The sequence below is a fragment of the Rhinolophus sinicus genome, linkage group LG13 (assembly GCF_036562045.2).
Source record: "Rhinolophus sinicus isolate RSC01 linkage group LG13, ASM3656204v1, whole genome shotgun sequence".
NCBI classification, from domain to species: domain Eukaryota; kingdom Metazoa; phylum Chordata; class Mammalia; order Chiroptera; family Rhinolophidae; genus Rhinolophus; species Rhinolophus sinicus.
In genome coordinates this window covers 61,964,038-61,982,126 of record NC_133762.1, presented here as the reverse complement: position 1 = coordinate 61,982,126, position 18,089 = coordinate 61,964,038, and the positions used below count along the sequence as shown (strand labels likewise).

The window sequence follows — 18,089 nt, the reverse complement described above, 5'->3', positions numbered from 1 at the left end:
CATTCAAAACGCTAGAAAGGAACCCTAGGGAGAAACAATTTAGAGGACTTAACTGTATCCCATATATGTAGATGTTTCTCTAAGTTGGGCACTATTGAGGCAGGGAAATTTCTAGTCCAATTCCGGGGATTATGCTGGAAGGTCAGTAGGCATATGTGAGTGTTGAACTAATTCTAATACCTACAGGAGAATGTGCATATGAGTATTTCCTATGCAGTGCTGATGGTATGGGTCTTCTTGTCATTTACCTTCTAAATCTGTGTAAGATATTATTCTAAACCCTTTCTTACTTGGATGTGTGTTTTTGCTTGAATGAATAGCCATAGACCTAGGAAGAGTCCATCCCCATTACAGATTTACAGCCTTGTTTTTCCTGTGGACTGTTCTAATGCTAATGTGATTGGGTTTACCCATGAGTTTCAGGATTTCTAGTAGCAATCATAGGTTTCTCTGGAGCTGCAGTGGTTCCAATTCCTGCAGAATCTTCTTCATTTGGAAACAGAGACTTTGTAGACATGCAAATAATTAGTTTCTGGTTTACTCCATCTGGCTGCTCTAATAGAGACTTTTCAAAATTGGCAGAATAGGTAGGACTGGTGTATCATCCAACTTTCCTTGCTATTGTGCTCATTGGTGGACTAGTACACCTGAAACAATAAGGGTCCGGGTGATTAGCTCTTTTTCAGGTGTGATTTTCTTGTCTCATCTCTGTTCCTTCTCCAGGAGATATGGGTTTCCTGCGACAAGTGTGACCCTGGAGTCCAGCCTTCCAGCCTGATATCGGTTGGTGAGGGAAAGCACCATGGATGGCATAATTGAACAGAAGAGTGTGCTGGTGCACAGTAAAATCAACAATGCTGGCAAGAGGAATGGTTTAATTAACACCAGAAACTTCATGGCTGAGCGCAGAGATGGCCTTGTGTCTGTTTACCCCACACCCCAGTACCAGAGCTGCCGGGTGGTGGGCAGCGCAGCATCAGCCACCATGGACAGCAACAGGAATGAGCCAATCCAGCAACTGCTAGACCCCAGTACCCTTCAGCAGTCGGTAGAATCCCACTACCATCCCAACATCATCCTCTACTCGGAGGGCATGCTGCACTCCTGGGGGGATAGTGTGGCTGCCGACTGTTGTGAGACCACCTTCATTGAGGACATGTCACCCACCAAAGAGAGCCTAGGGTACCGCGATGGAAAGTTCATTGACCTCTCAGCTGATGACATCAAAATCCACACCCTCTCCTATGACGTGGAGGAAGAGGAATTCCAGGAGCTGGAGGTCAGAGGATATGTTTGTCATAGGCCTTCAGAAATGGGGTGTGGGGATTTGGTGAGAATACATGAGTGCCTAGTGTAAGTTAGGGAATTAAACTAGTGTGTAAAAATGCAGAGACTGAAGTATTCTTGGCGCCTCTTAACTCGAATATTTGTGGAAGGTGGAAGGAGTGGAGAGAGACTAGATGATCAAGACCCAATGAGGGCTTCAGCAAGGGTTCTGATCAAAGATGACCCAAGGTAACAGCTGTCAGGATGGGACTACAGATGTATTTAAAGTTTGCGAGTGCTGGCAGGTCACTTGCGGACTCCCAATAACACCCCACCCACAGCAGAGAGGAGTCACTGGCAAAAGTGAGCAAGGAGAGAGAGGGGCATGTGGTCCTATGGCCACACAAGGCTAGAAATGCATGTGTTGGGACAATTTGGGAAGTCTTTTTGATGCCACATATGTGTGTTTTCCTTAATTTGGCATTCCAAAGGGATCATTGGTATAACTAAAACCTGCTGAAAGATATAGTAGAAATAAATCACCTAAAGAGAAGATGAGTTGAATTATTACAGAAGTCACTCCTTCAGTAGACTAGGGGGCATGTAAGGACGTTGGATTACATGCTCAGAAAAGTGCACATTGGACATGGTGTAGCACGGCACAGCAGCCTCCGGTTGTACAACTCATCCCTTCCACTCCAATGCAGCCCCTCAAGTGGGAGGGAGAGAGTGAGCTGTACAGGTCTGAACAAAAGTCATACATTTGTCAATTAAGAGGTGGGCACCCAAGCTTGAGGAAGTAATTTCAATGCTGTGAGGGTGGAGGATATTCCTCCAGGATGTAAATGGCAGGGAGAGAAGGTCCAGATTTTCAGTCAGTTTGGAGGGAAAGGACCTTCAGAAGGAAATGTATGTCAAAGGGAATGGAAGTTTGTTTTTGGCTAAGGTAAGTGGGAATATTTTGTAGGTTAAGGGAAATGTTCAGGGCAGAGAATGCAGGATCAAGGCTGGGGAGCTGTCTGGGAAAGACAGAGACATATGTCCAAGCATGTATGCAGAAGTTCTGGCCTTTCACAAGAAGTCAGCCTACTGCTTGTCTGAGAAAGAAGGGAATGGTGGAAAGAGGTTAATGAATTGAAGTGCTCTGGGTTGAAGAGGAAGGAAATGAGGGGCCGCACATTGGGTAAGCATCCATGGAGCCTGGAGAGGTTTGAGGAGATTGGAGACACTCAAAGCAGTGATGTGGGTGACTATTCTAGAAAAGACTGTCGAAGAAACCTCCAAGCTGTAGTGGGGGGCAGGGGTTCTCTGTGACGATTTGGTCATGTCCAGGGCTCCATGTCTTTCTCCAACAACATGTAGCTATCGTTCATCAAGTGAATCTCTCAACAGAGCAAACTCTGGGCTTCCTGTCTGTGAGATTGGGGAGGCTGGGGAAAGAAAGAAGGAGGAGGTTTGGAGTAGAATCAGACCCACACCCATTGGGCCCCAGACTGCGTTGTAGAAGGCCATTGAAATAATAAGAAATTTATGGGCCAAAGACATGAAGCATCAGGATTGGAGGTTCAATGAGAACCAGAAGCAGCTGGAGAGAGATGTCCAGTCAAGGGGGGAAAAGGTGATGTTGTAGCAATCCCCATGAATGGAGCTGAAAACCAGCCAACAAACCATGGAAAGAAGTTGTTGGAGTGGTAGAGGCTGTCTGAGGAGACCTTCACATCCTCTGATGACACCTGTTAAGGGAAAGAGAAGGATGTGAGCTCTGGCATGCTAGAGTTTTGAGAAAGCTGGAAGAGTGCTCTGGCTTCCATTCAAAAGCCTCTGTTAAGTGTCCACTGTTTTCTAAGGTCTGAGATTTTTGTTGAAAGCAAAAGTATTGATGCTGCTTACCTGCATGAAGTTTAGGAAGCAAATACACAAAAATGCAATTTCAGTATAACACAGGAGTTATGATGATAGACTACTCAGTCTGCTCTGAAAGCATCTAAAGGAGAGGCTAGAGCTCATGCACTGCATCTTGAAGAGGAGAATCAGGCTGTCAGGCAAGAAGGGTTGTGGGAAGGTGGTGAGAAAATTCCAATCCAAGGGGACATCATAAGGAGACAAAACACAGAGGCATCTAACCTATATCTGTAGGGAACAGTAACTGGTTAGAATTGCTAAGACCTATGGATCATGGTGAGGTCTTTGAGACAGGACCAAGGGGGCATGGGGTCCCATCACTGTGGACCTTACCAGCCCTCTGCGGGAAATTGGATTTTAAGTAGGTGCCTACAAGACAGGAAGGATGGACAGGTAATAGAACCAAGAAGGAGACCTATGGAAGAGAGGAGCCTGAGACTGGAAAGCTCAGACCTGTCTATAACTTTATCTCTACTTAGACCTGGGGTGCTGCTGTGCTGCACCACACAGTCCATGCTGATAGACACCTTGATAGCTAATCAGGTGTGAAGAACCACTGAGGAGCTTCAGGCAGGAGGGCCATGGTCAGATCTGTATTTTTGGAAGTTATTCTAGCTGCAGGGTGTAGGGGAGATAGAGATGAGAAGGGAGGGGGCATGGGGCTAGGACCAAACCAGATGCAGAGCCTATTGTAAGGGATGGTGAAAGAGAATCAGGATAGCATTAAAGGTAAATAAATAATTAAAAGTGAAATTTGCCATTGATTAGAGATCATGGGAAGGAAGGAGTCAGGTCTCTCCAATGCAAAGATGTTTTCAACCCCTCAAGTCGCCAAGTTGGCCAGCAGAGGATTTTCAGCTTCATTATGAGTGTTTGGAAAATCAACTCCAATGTATAATATCCACCAGCAATAAAATATTTGGAATAATTACTAGATTGAAACTGTAAAAAATAATTCTGAATGAGTCCATCATTCCTTTGTCACTTGTGCGGGCTTCATTTCTCCCCTCCCTCCCATTATATCCATATATTTTATATCCAAATCTTTGAATAAGTACGTTATGCCAAGCTCAGTGGAGATGAACAGGTGATTAGCATATATTTTTAGTTCTTAGTCAACGTCCATCCTATGGCTTCAAAATGAACTAACTCAAAATAATTTTATTTCTTTTCCTTTAAGATTTGCATGCTGATTGAGCTTGCAAATAAACACAACCAACATTTAAATTCAATTCTTTTTTCATATTATGTCTTAATCCACATTTTTGGCAATCAGTTACTGAATTCGTTTTGTTTCAACAACTTTTACGGAATGACCTCAGCCAGTAGATGTGGTTTTTGGAACTCTACAAAGATTCAAAACCAACTCAGAGAACAAGCTTTAAATTAACACTAGGAGGTAGTTGGCTGAGGTGACAGATATTTTCACCTGGTTGATTCAAAGCTTTAACAGGTAGTACAGGCTTCTGGGGATGTGAGCTCTGCTAACCCATCTACCTTTAATAATACAACAACTGGAATCTTTATCATAATAATGGCACCTACTATATATTTTATAGTCACCTCTGACTAGTATTGAGATGGATCATGTTGGCATTTTTACCTTAGTCAGAAAAGTACACCCAATAACATTAATGAAGCAAATTGTTTAAAAGCTGGTACATGTATACAATGGAAAGTTACTTAGCCATAAAAAAGTAGGAAATATTGCCATCCATGACAACATGGATGGACCTAGAGGGTACTGTGCTGAGTGTAATAACTCAGACAGTGAAAGATAAATGTCATATGATTTCATTTATAAGTGGAACATAAAGAACATAATAAACAAACAAATGAAACAGAAATAAACTCATAGATACAGAGAACATTTTGATGTTTGTCAGATGGGAGGGGTATTGGGGGTGAGTGCAAAGGGGAAGGGATTAAGAAGTACAAATTGGTTGTTACACAGTAGTCATGAGGATGTAGGGTATATCATAAGGAATATGATCAATAATATTGTAATAACTATGTATGGTGTCAGATGGGTAGTAGATCTATGAGGTGGTAGATGGGAGGGGTCAGAGTGCAGGGTGAAAAAAGTGAAGGGATTAAGAAATACATTGGTAGTTACAAAATAGTCATGGGTATGTAAAGTATAGGGAATATAATCAATAATATGGCAATAACTATGGATAGTGTCAGGTCATACAAGTCAGGGGGATCACTTCCTAACCACTATGTCTAATCACTGTGCTGTACACTTGAAACTATTATAAAATAATGTGGAATGTCAACTCTAATTGAAAAATGTAAAAAGGGGGGCAAAAATCAATAATATTGTGATAGCGTGGTACAGTATCAGATGGTTGCTGGACTTATCATGGTGATCACTTCTCTCATACAGGGAATATAATCAATAATGTGGTAATAACTCTGTACAGTGCTAGGTGTGTACTATAGAATAACTATGATGTACATCTAAAACTAATATAATATTGTATGTTAGCTATATTTTAATAAAAATCTTTTTTAAAAACTTAAAAAAAAGTTGAACTGCTTCTTAGGCATCTAGTGAGACTTTCTGGTTGATATCCACGTAGCAAACCCAGACCAAGAAATGGTTCCCTCCCCTCAGGCTCTGAGAAGAAATCAAGACAAAGTTGTGGTGTTTATACACTCATGGGGGATATCAAGGGGTCACCCAAAGTGGTTGATTTGGTCCTTTAGGAATTCCTTAAAAAAAAATAAAAAAATTTCTCAGCAGCATTCATATGGTATAGCTATGATACTCTTTATTCTATTTTTCTGCAAATCAAAAACAAAAAATTAATGACTGGTTGGAAGTGTAATCATACATGCAGTAACTGTTCTAAAGTTTACTCTTTATTCCATTCCAGAAAATAATGAAGTATGTATCAGTTAGCATTTGTTTCATAACAAAACTTAATGGCTTAAAACAACTCTTTGTTTACTTCAAGATTCTCAGGGTCAAAAATTTGAGTGGGTCTCAGCTGAATAGTGTTTGCTCTGCTGGTCTTATCTGGGTTCCCTCACTGGTTTGTGTTAGCTGCTGCTCTACTGTTGGCTGGCCATTAGCTGTGGTGACAGAGGTGACTGGACCACATGTTTCTCATTATCTAGCAGTCCACTTCATCACATGGAAGCCATGGTAGGGATTCCAAGAGTAGCAAGAGGAGGTGAGTCTCAGTGTGCAAGGACCTTCCACGTCTTTGCTTGTGTTACACATGTCATTGCCTTATTGGCCAAAGCAAGTCACATGGTCAAGCCCAAAGTCAGTGTGGAAGTGCCTAATTAGGATGATAATACAGGAAAGTGCCAACAAATTGGGTGCCAATATTGTAACATTCTACCAAAAAGAAAAAATTTTGGACTACTTGGCATATATTTTTTAAGACCATCTCATTGAACAGAATGACAACAGCCATGGTTATATTATGACTGAAACAAAAAACAGCAGATATTTACTTCAGATAAAAGAAAACAAAAGTGATTTTAACTTCTTTGGAAATTCTATAGTTTCACTTGGTCTATAGCAAATTGATACTGTTTCCTGAAAACTGCAGCAGTTTTCAGAAAGCCATTGCCCTGGTTAATAGCAGGGGCCCTTATCACTGGAGTACCGATTTACTGGGTAACCTGCCTCTTATCTGTCCCCTTATCACTCTACCTGGAGAGGTTCATCTCTGGCATTTGTAATGGAGACTTCTCTGATCCACAGAAGTTTGCTCATCTGACACATATTTGCAAGAGCATATGGAGCTTTCAGTTTGCCTTTGAAGTTGTGGCATTAGTGTGATTGGGTTCTGTACCGTGTTTCCCCAAAAATAAGACCTAGCCAGACCATCAGCTCTAATGCGTCTTTTGGAGCAAAAATTAATATAAAACCCTGTTTATATTTATATTATATTACATAAGATCCGGTCTTATAGAAAAATAAGACCGGGTCTTATATTAATTTTTGCTCCAAAAGACGCATTAGAGCTGATTGTCTGGCTAGGTCTTATTTTGGGAGAAACACAGTAGCTAATTTCAAGAATCTTTATGGAAAGGTCTCAGAAATTATGGTTTTCCCTGCTCTGCCCTAAGAGAGTGAGCTATTAGTCACAGTGAAGGGTCAGTTGTGGCTCATATCACATGGGTTGGGGCATAAGAGGGAGATCGCAGGGGTCATCTGAAGGATTTGCAGGAGTGCAGAGGTGACTGCTCATCACACAGTACCCATGTACTCAGTATGACCATATATGGGCCTTCCTCAGAGGGTACCCTCAGGACACCCTGGCTCCATGATAAATTGGGCCTGGTACCCCAAACCCCTAGGGCCTCCTCCCTGGTTTTTGACCATTATGTCATCCAGTTCTCAGCCAGTGGCTAAAACTGCAGCTTATAGGAACACCAACACCAGGAAAACACTTCTCCTTTTCACATAAATAAACTCAAACAGAGAGATTATAGGCACAGATAATAAAGCAGTTTTACAAAATATAAAAATTGTGTTTAAAGTTCTAAAAAGAAGTGAGTGAAGTTTAGGGCTAAAGAGGCCTACCAGCCCTCCTGCTGTTAAAGATGCTCATGAAATGTTGCAAGGCCAATTATTACTCATTTCTTTTGGCAGTAGCAAACCTTTTGGATCCTAGAGCACATGGATGTCATCAGTTAGAAACAGTGCCCAAAAGGGTTGAGGCTTTTCTTCACCAAAGGAAGAAAGGGAAAGGAAAACACTTATTTGTGGAGCATATACTCTGTGAAAGGCCCTTCATGCATATTGTGCCATCTGATCCTCACATCAATACTGGCAGCAGGTACTATTACTGTCCCACCTTGCACATGAGGAGACCGAAGCTTGAGAGATGGCCAAGGTCACACAGTTGGCTTTGCTGGCAGCTTTCTATCTGCGACATGCTGATTTTAGACTCATCTTCTAATGGCAAAGATGTTCTTTCTACATTAGAAAAAAATGTGTGCTAGAGTGAAGTGCTATTTCAGAACCCACAAATAAAGAATGAGGAGACTGAGCTGGGACAGTCACAGGACACGTCTTTACTTCTGTGAACCCTCTGATAGCTCTATCAAGACCTTCAAGTCTGCCTTCCCATTTAAAAACTTAAAACCTGTTGGGAAAGATACGGTTTCACAACTGTAATAGCACTTACATATATATGCCTCATTCGTAAATATCAACAAAGTAGGGAGGACTTCATAGACATTTGAAGAAAACCCCATGAATGAGACAGAGCAATGCCACCAAAAATAGAACAGCTGACCCAGAGGAAAATAATTCAGACAATAATAGACAACTTCCTGGAAATTATTTTTACTACCCCTTCAGAGATTTGAAGGAAATGCTTTTAGAGGGTTGGAGATTTTTGTTTTGTTTTGTTTTGTTTGTTTGCCTCATTGCACTAGCGAGAATCTCAAATACAATGTTCAAGACATGTGGTGAGAGTGAACATTCTTGCCTTGCTCCTAATCTCAGCAGTGAAAGCATTCGGACTTTCATGATGAAGGAAAATGCTGATGTTCTTTTTTTTCAATTAAAGTTTATTGGGGTGACAATTGTTAGTAAAATTACATAGATTTCAGGTGTACAATTCCGTATTACATCATCTATAAATCCCATTGTGTGTTCACCACCCAGAGTCAGTTCCCCTTCCCTCACCATATGTTTGATCCCGCTGACCCTCATCTCCCACCCCCCACCCCCCTTACCCTCTGGTAACCACCAAACTCCTGTCTGTGTCTATGAGTTTTTTGTTTCTCATTTCTTTGTCTTATTCTTTTGTTGTTTTTGGTTTATATACCATATATCAGTGAAATCATATGGTTCTCTGCTTTTTCTGTCTGACTTATTTCGCTTAGCATTATAATCTCAAGATCCATCCATGTTGTCACAAATGGTCCTATTTCATCTTTTCTTACCACCGAATAGTATTTCACTGTGTATATATACCACAACTTCTTTATCCATTCATCTATCGAAGGACATTTTGGTTGTTTCCATGTCTTGGCCAACGTAAACAAAACTGCAATGAACATTGGAGCACATGTGTCTTTATGTATAAATGTTTTCAGATTTTTTGGGTAGATACCCAGGAGAGGGATTGTTGGGTCATATGGTAATTCTATTCGTAATTTTTTCAGGAAACTCCACACTGCCTTCCATAGCAGCTGAACCAGTATGCATTCCCACCAACAGTGTATGAGGGTTCCTTTTTCTCCACAGCCTCTCCAACACTTGTTACTATTTGTCTTGTTGAAGATAGCCATTCTAACTGGGATGAGGTGATATCTCATTGTGGTTTTTATTTGCATTTCTCTGATGATTAGTGATGTTGACCATTTTTTCATATGTCTATTTGCCATTTGTATGTCCTCTTTGGAGAAATGTCTTTTCAAGTACTCTGCCCATTTTTCAATTGGGTTGTTTGTTTTTTTGTAGTTGATGTGCTGAGTTCCTTGTATACTTTAAATATTAGCCCCTTATCGGAGGCAGTTTACAAAAATGTTCTCCTGTTCAGTTAGTTGCCTCTTTATTTTGTTGATGGTTTCTTTTGCTGTGTAGAAGCTTTTAAGTTTGATACAGTCCCATTCACTTATGTTAGCTTTTACTTCCCTTGCCTTTGGAGTCAAATTCATAAAACACTCTTCGAACCCAAGGTCCATAAGTTTAGTACCTATGTTTTCTTCTATGCAGTTTATTGTTTCAAGTCTTATGCTTAAGTCTTTGATCCAATTTGAATTAACTTGGTGACATGGTGACAGATAGCAGTCCAATTTCATTCTTTTGCACATGGCTTTCCAATTCCACCAGCACCATTTATTGAAGAGGCTGTCTTTTCTCCATTGTATGTTTTTGGCTTCTTTGTTCAAAATTGTCTGTCCATATTTATGTGCTTTTATTTCTGGGTTCTCAATTCTATTCCATTGGTCTATGTGTCTATTTTTCTTCCAGTACCATGCTGTTTTGATTATTGTTGCCCTGTAGTACAAGCTAAAGCCAGGGACTGTGATAACTACAGCAATGTTCTTTTTTCTTAAGATTGCTTTGGCTATTCGGGGTCTTTTGTGGTTCCAAACAAATCTGATGATTTTTTGTCCTATTTCTTTAAAAATGCCATTGGGATTTTGATGGGGATTGCATTGAATCTGTATATTGCTTTGGGTAATATGGCCATTTTAACTATGTTGATTCTTCCAATCCATGAGCACGGAATGTCTTTCCATCTCTTGGTGTCTTCCTCAATTTCTTTTAAAAATGTATTACAGTTTTCAGCATATAGGTCTTTCACATCCTTGGTTAAGTTTATTCCTAGGTATTTTATTCTTTTTGCTGCCATTATAATAGAAATTGTTTGTTTTTTATTTCTTTTTCTGAGATTTCAGTCTTAGCATATAGGAATGCAATGGACTTTTGAAAATTGATTTTGTAGCCGGCAACTTAACTCTATTCATTGATTGTTTCTAAGAGCTTTTTGGTGGAGTCTTTAGGGTTTTGTATATATAGCATCATGTCATTTGCAAAGAGTGACAATTTAACTTCTTCATTCCCAATTTGGATGCCTTTTATTTATTTCTTTTGCCTGATTGCTCTGGCAAGGACTTCCAACACTATGTTGAAAAGCAGAGGTGATAGGGGACATCCCACTCGTGTTCCTGAACGTAGAGCAAAGGGCTTCAGTTTTTCACTATTAATTATGAGATTAGCTGAGGGTTTCTCATATATGGCGTTTATTATGTTATGGTATTTTCCTTCTATATCTATTTTTTTTATTAAGTGTTTTAATCACAAATGTTGTATCTTGTCAAATGCTTTTTCTGCATCAATTGATATAATCATGTGATTTTTGTCCTTTATTTTGTTTATGTGATGTATTACATTGACGGAATTGCGGATATTGAACCATCCATGTGCCACAGGAATGAACCCCTCTTAGTCATGATGAATAATCTTTTTAATGCATTATTGCATTCGATTTGCTAGAATTTTGTTTAGGATTTTTGCATCTGTATTCATCAGAGATATTGGTTTGTTGTTTCCTTTTTTTGTGTTGTGCTTTCCAGGTTTTGGTATCAGGGTAATGTTGGCCTCATAAAATGAGTTAGGGAGTACTGTCTCTTCTTCAATTTTTTGGAAGAGTTTGTGCAGAATTGGTATTAGATCCTCTTTGAAGGTTTGGTAGAATTCACTGGTGAAGCCATCTGGTCCCGGACTTTTGCTTTTGGGTTGTTGATCGGTCTGTTTAGATTTTCCAGTTCTTCATGGTTCAGCCTAGGAAAGCTATATATTTCTCAGAAGTTGTCCATTTCTTCTAGGTTATTGAATTTGGTAGCATATAGTCCTTCATAGTATTCTTGGATGATCCTTCATATTTCTGTGGCGTCCGTGATAACTTCCCCTTTTTCGTTTCTGATTTTGTTAATCAGTATCTTCTCTCTTTTTTTCTTAGTGACTCTAGCCAAGGGTTTGTCAATTTTGTTAATCTTTTCAAAGAACCAGCTCTTTGTCACATTAATTTTTTCTATTGTCGTTTTGTTCTCTATTTCATTTAGTTCTGCTCTGGTTTTTATTATTTCCTTTCTTCTACTGCCCTGGTTTCATTTGTTCTTCTTTTTCTAGTTCTATAGGGTGTAACATGAGGTTATTTATTTGGGATTCTTCTTGTTTCTTGAGATAGGCTTTAATGATATGAATTTCCCTCTTAAAACTGCTTTTGCTGTATCCCAAAGTTTTGGTAAGATGTATTTTTTTCTGATGTGTTTCTGTGTATCTTTTGATCTCTCCTCGAATTTCTTCTTTGACCCAGTCCTTCTTTAAAAGTATGTTGTTTAATCTCCATGTATTTGTGTTTTTTCCTGCTTTCTTTTTGCAGTTGATACTTAATTTCAAAGTACTGTAATCAGAGAATATGCTTGGTATGATTTCAATATTCTTAAATTTGCTGAGGCTGATTTTATGTCCCAATATATGGTCTATCCTTGAGAATGTTCCGTGTACACTAGAAAAAATTGTATAGTCTGATGTTTTAGGATGAAGTGCTCTATAAATGTCAATTATGTCCATTTCATCTAATGTGTCATTTAGGGCTGCTATTTCATTATTTATTTTCTGTTTGGATGATCTATCCATAGCTGTCAATGATGTATTTAAGTCCCCTAGTATAATTGTGTTTTGGTCAATTTCTCCCTTTAGTTCTGTTAGTAGTTGCTTGGTGTATTTCGGTGCTCCCTGATTGGGGGCATAAATATTGATGACTGTTATGTCTTCTTGTTGTACAGTCCCCTTCACCATTATGAAATGTCCATCTTTGTCTCTTGTTATCTTTTTCACCTTGAAGTCTGTTTCATCTGATATCATTATGGCTACACCTGATTTTCTCTGGGTACCATTTGCTTGGAGTGTCAATTTCCACCCTTTCACTTTGAGTCTATGCTTGTCCTTGTAGCTGAGATGTGTCTCTTGGAGACAGCATATGATTGGGTTTAGTTTATTGATCCAATCTGCTACTCTGTGCCTTTTTATTTATGAGTTTAGTCCCTTTACATTCAGGGTGATTATTGATATGTGAGGATTTCCTATCATTCTATCTTTAGTTGTCTGTTAAGACTGTGTCTCCATTGTTTCTTCCATTGTTTCTTTCCCTTTTTGTTGTCTATTATTTCTGTGTGGTGGTATTCTATGATATTTCCCTCTGTTTCTTCTTTTATTACAGTATATATATTTCAGTTCTGGATTTTTTTTGAGTGGTTACCCTTAAGTTTATGTAAAAGAAAGTTTGATATTTAGAGTATTCCATTTTCTTCAGCATGCTTACTTTCTCCATTCCCATATTCTCTTTCAGGCCTTTACTCTCTACATTTTTATGTTTTGGTTGCCACAAATTGTCCTTGTTGATGGTTGTCGAACTGTCTCCTTGAGTATTGCTTGTAATGCAGGTCATGTATTAGAAAATTCCCTCAGCTTCTGTATGTCTGGAAAGGTCTTTATTCCTCCTTCATATCTAAAGGATATCTTTGCTGGGTATATTATTCTTTGCTCATAATTTCTCTCTTTCAATAGTTTGAATATTTGGTTCCACTCCCTTCTGGCTTGTAGAGTTTCTGCAAAAATCTGATGATAATCTAATGGGCTTTCCTTTGTAGGTTACCATCTTCTTTTCCCTGGCTGCTTTGAGGATTCTTTCTTTGTCGTTGATTTTTGACAGCTGCAATACAGTATGCCTTACAGAAGGCCTGTTGGGGTTGAGGTATTTAGGTGTTCTGCTTGCTTCTTGGATTCGAGGATCCAGTTCTTTCCACAAGTTTGGGAAATTCTCATCAACTATTTGTTTGAATATCCTCTCTGTTTCCTCCTCTCTTTCCTCTCCTGGTATACCCATTATTCTTATATTGCTGCTTCTGGTGGATTCAGAAATTTCTTGTAGAATTGTTTCATTTCATTTCAGTCTCAAGTCTCTTTCTTTTTCCATCCGTGTCATTTCCAGGTTTCTATCTTCGATGTCACTGATTCTTTCCTCCATCTAGTCAACTCTACTAACTAAGGTGGCTATTTCATTCTTCAGTTTTTCTATTGAGAATTTCTAATCTCCAGAAATTCTATTTGGTTGTTTTTTAAGATTTCAATCTCTTTGGTAAAATGTTCCTGTTTTTCTTTTATTGTGTTTCTGAGTTCATTATACTGCCCTCTGTGTTTTCTTGCATTACCTTCAGTTTTTTTCAGAACTGCAATCTTGAATTCTCTGTTATTTAAATAACATATTTCCACATCTTTAAGTTCATTTTCTGGAGACTTTTTATTTCCTTTCTGAACTGTCTTGTTGCCTTGGTTATTCATGGCAATTACTGATTTATTATTTCTCTTCCTAGAGAGCTACAGGAGTGGGTTCTGCAACAGGTTGATAGGAAATGGTCTTTCTTTTGTTTTCCAGTACTTGTTGGTAGAATGTTTTATTTTCTCTCTGACTGCAGTCTTTTTCTCTCTCACACTGTAGTGTTATGTTTTCTCTGCACTATTCCAGCTTCTCACACAATGGGGGGATTTCCTGGGAGGCGAGCTTCTCATCTGTTAACAGTTCACCTCAGTCATAGGGTACAGCATCTGTGAGGGGATGTGGAGAGCTTTTGAAGTTCCAAAGCTCTTCCTGCACCATATTCAGAGCTTGTGTGTTTCAGCAGTTCTGTTTACCCCTGCAAGGATCCACCCAGATAGGTGGGGACAGGGTCGGGTTGAGGTTTGAGAGGTGGCGTAGAGCTTGGCAGTGACCACCACCACAGCCAGTCCTACTTCCACAGACGCACCCCCCCCCCCTTTGCTGGAACTAGTTGGGCTGCAAATCTGTGTCTGCAGACCACAGTTCTCAGAACTGCAAATATTCTCTTCTTTTGATCTGACACTGCTACTGTTCCGCTTCTAGCACTGGGCAGGTGCGAGTGGGGTGAACTCTGGGAAGGTAAGGAGGGGATGGCTAGTCTCAGTGCCTAAGGCTTCCATTCTCTGCAGCAGTGAGGTCTTAAACCTCCGTTTTCAGCCTTCTTCCCACAGTCATTGCTCCGAGGTCTCTGCTGTGAGCGTTGGGTTCAGCTGTGTTATATGCTGTCCCCTCAGCCCTGTGGGCCATAAGCAGAGCTCTGGCAATTTGAGTTCTTCCCTTTTCCACAGCTGTAGTAGTTCCAGGGTGCAGCGTCTCAGAGCAGTCAGCTAGGTCTGAGTTCTGCACCTGCGAGGCTCCGTCTCCACACTTCTCCCTTTCCTCCTCCCACTCGCTCAATTTGCCCACCGTTAGGTGAATTAAGTAGAGAGCCTCTTCCTCTTACCTGTCTGCTCTGCAGGGAGTCCTTTGTGGAGTTGTAGCTGTTCAATTTGTTGTAAATTCCAGGGGAGATTTACAGAGGCTCACCTCACTCCTCCATTTGATGACATCTATTCTTAATTTTTTAAGTAACCTCCACACTGCTCTCCACAGCAGCTACACCAATCTGCATTCCCACGAACCATGTATGAGGGTTCCTAAAAAAAAGATAACTTAAGCAATAGTAAGCATGTCTGAGAGATCCGCATATCAAATCACCAAAAGGTGGGCAAATTGGGTGCGCAGGGGAGGAGGGAAGGGGAAGGGCAGAGACCTGGGCTGCAGGTCACAGGATGCAGTCTGAAGCTCACTGCATTTTTGGGAGAGGGAGGAATTCAGTCTGTAGGTGCACTTCCAGTGGCCCACAGTCTTTCCTAAGGGATCAGCATATAATACAGCTGAACCCAGTGTTCAGGCAGAGACCTTGGAGGAAAGGCTGAATATACAGAAAGATGAGCACTGTAGTTTAAGCCCTCACCACCGGGCAGAAAACAAAGACATGGAGCCTGCCTGATTCCCCCCTTCACCAGAGGTCACCCTATCCCCACCCTCCCAATGTTAGAAGCAGGCACCAGAAAAAAATGGTAGTAATGTCACTGTAAAGAACGGAAGACATACACCCCTGAGAACTGGAGCAACATTCCCACAGCCAGAGATGCACAGAGCATGACGAATTCTGGCAATGGGGAAAGAGCAGTAGGGGCGAGACAGCTATGAGTGTGTAGTTGGCATTGCTCAGAGCCACAAACACACCGTCTGCATTTCAGAGCTCACACCACCCCTACTTTTCTGGGCAGATTGCTGCAGGGGCAACCATAGCCACTGAGACACACAGGCTCTGGCATCAGATTGCAGGGGAAGCATTGGGATTTCAGAAGCTCAGAATTGTATCACCCTCCACATCCTCCAATGGATGTAGTGCCCTGAGACCCAGGTGAACTGCTCACAGAGGAGAAGCTCACCTTCCATCACATGAGAAGCCAGAACAGCACAAGATAAAATAAAATACAGCATGAGAGAAAATAAAAAGCTGCAGCGGGAAAGAAAATAAAACATTTGAACAACATACTGGAAAGCAAAAGAAAAACCTCTTCACATCAACCTGCTGCACAACCCACTCCTGTAGATGCCCAGGAAGAGAAATAATAAATCATTAATTGCCATGAATAACCAAGATAACAAGATAGCTCAGAAAGAAAATGAAAAATCTCCAGAAAATGAGCTTAATGACATGGAAATATGTGACTTAAATGACAGAGAATTCAAGATTGCTGTTCTGAAAAAGCTCATTGAGATGCAAAAAACCACAGACAGGAAGGTTAATGAACTCAGAAACACAACCGAAGAACAAAATGAATATTTTGCCAAGTGATAGAAACTTTAAAAAAATAATCAAATAAAAGTTCTGGAGATTAAAAATTCAATGAAAGAAATAAAGAATGAAATGGCCAGCTCAGGTAACACAGCTGATCAGATGGAGGAAAGAATCAGTGATATTGAGTATAGAAATTTGGAAATGACACAGATGGAAGAAGAGAGAGACTTGAGACTTAAAAGACAGGAAAGAAGTATACAAGAACTTTCTGACTCCATTAGAAAGAGCAACATAAGAATAATGGACATACCAGAAGGAGAAGAGAAGGAGAAGTAAACATAGAGTATATTCAAACAAATAGTCAAGAAGAACTTCCCAAACTTGTGGAAGGAACTGGATCGTGGAATCAAAGAAGCAAATAGAACACCTAATGACCTTAATCCCAACAGGCCTTCGCCAAGGCACATTGTATTAAAGCTGTCAAAAATTGATGACAAAGAAAATATTCTCAATGTTGTCAGCTTGGGGGAGCAGCAGGAAGCAGTGACCTATAAGGGAAAGCCTATTAGATTATCATCAGACTTTTCAGAATAAATTCTACAAGCCAGGAGAGAGTAGAATCAAATGTTCAAACTATTGAAAGAAAGAAATTATGAGCCAAGAATGATATATCCAGCAAAGACAGCCTTAGATATGAAGGAGGAATAAAGACCTTTCCACACATACAGAAGCTGAGGGAATTTTCTAATATACAACCTGTAATACAGGAAATATTGAAGGAGGCTATCCAACCTGACACACACAAAACAAAAGCATACAAAACCACAAGCAACATTATACAAAACCAAATGGCAACCCCTACACAAAATAGGGCACTATACACTTAAACATAATATGAAGGGTAAAGAACTTAAAGATATTTTTGAAGGAAAAAGAGAAGAAAAAGACAAATCACTACTGAAACTCAGAAATCAACTCACAGATTAAGTAGGGATAACTTGTGACAACAAAAACATAAAAGAGGAGAGAGTAAAGGTTTGAATCTGCAAAGGGGAATGGAGATAAGAAGTATGCTGAAGAAAAAGGAATACTGTATATATGAAACTTTCTTTTACATAAACTTAATGGTAACCACACACACACAAAAGAAAAATTCCAGAACTGAAATATATAGCATAAAATAAGAAGAAACAGTGAGGAAAAACATAGAATACCACCACACTGAAACAAAAGACCACCAACAAAAAGGCAACAATGGAGACACCATCCTTCCAGAAAACAAAAGACAAAGTAGATATAGAAAATCCTCATATATTTATAATCACCTTAGGTATAAATGGACTGCACTCAGCAATAAAAAGTCACAGAGTAGCACATTGGATTAAAACACTAAACCCAACTATATGGTCCTTCCAAGAGACACATCTCAGCCACAAGGACAAATATAGCTCAAAGTGAAAGGGTGGAAATTGAAACTCCAAGCAAATGGTATCCAGAGAAAGGGAGTGTATCCATTCTTATATCAGATGAAACAGACGTCAGGATTAAAGAGGCAACCAGAGACAATAATGGACATTTCATAATGATAAAGAGGACAATACAACAAGTAAACTAAACACTTATCAATCTATATGCCCCCAATCAGGGAACACCAAAATATACAAAACAACTCCTAAAATACACAAAGGGAGATATTGACCAAAATGCAATTAAAGTAGGGGACCTAAATATGTCATTGACAGCTATGGATAGATCAT

General features: G+C 39.9%; 1 protein-coding gene across 6 annotated transcripts in view; it reads left to right on the top strand.

Moving 5' to 3' along the window:
- The window catches only part of SYNDIG1 (synapse differentiation inducing 1), a 154,402-nt gene that overhangs the window by 71,895 nt on the left and 64,418 nt on the right, over positions 1 to 18,089 (top strand). For all 6 annotated transcript variants that reach the window (XM_074317311.1, XM_074317310.1, XM_074317315.1 and 3 more), the window contains one exon: positions 724 to 1,279. In XM_074317311.1, the coding sequence (XP_074173412.1) occupies positions 803 to 1,279 (477 nt within the window). In that variant the 5' untranslated portion in view covers positions 724 to 802. The remainder of the gene's footprint in view (positions 1 to 723; positions 1,280 to 18,089) is intronic.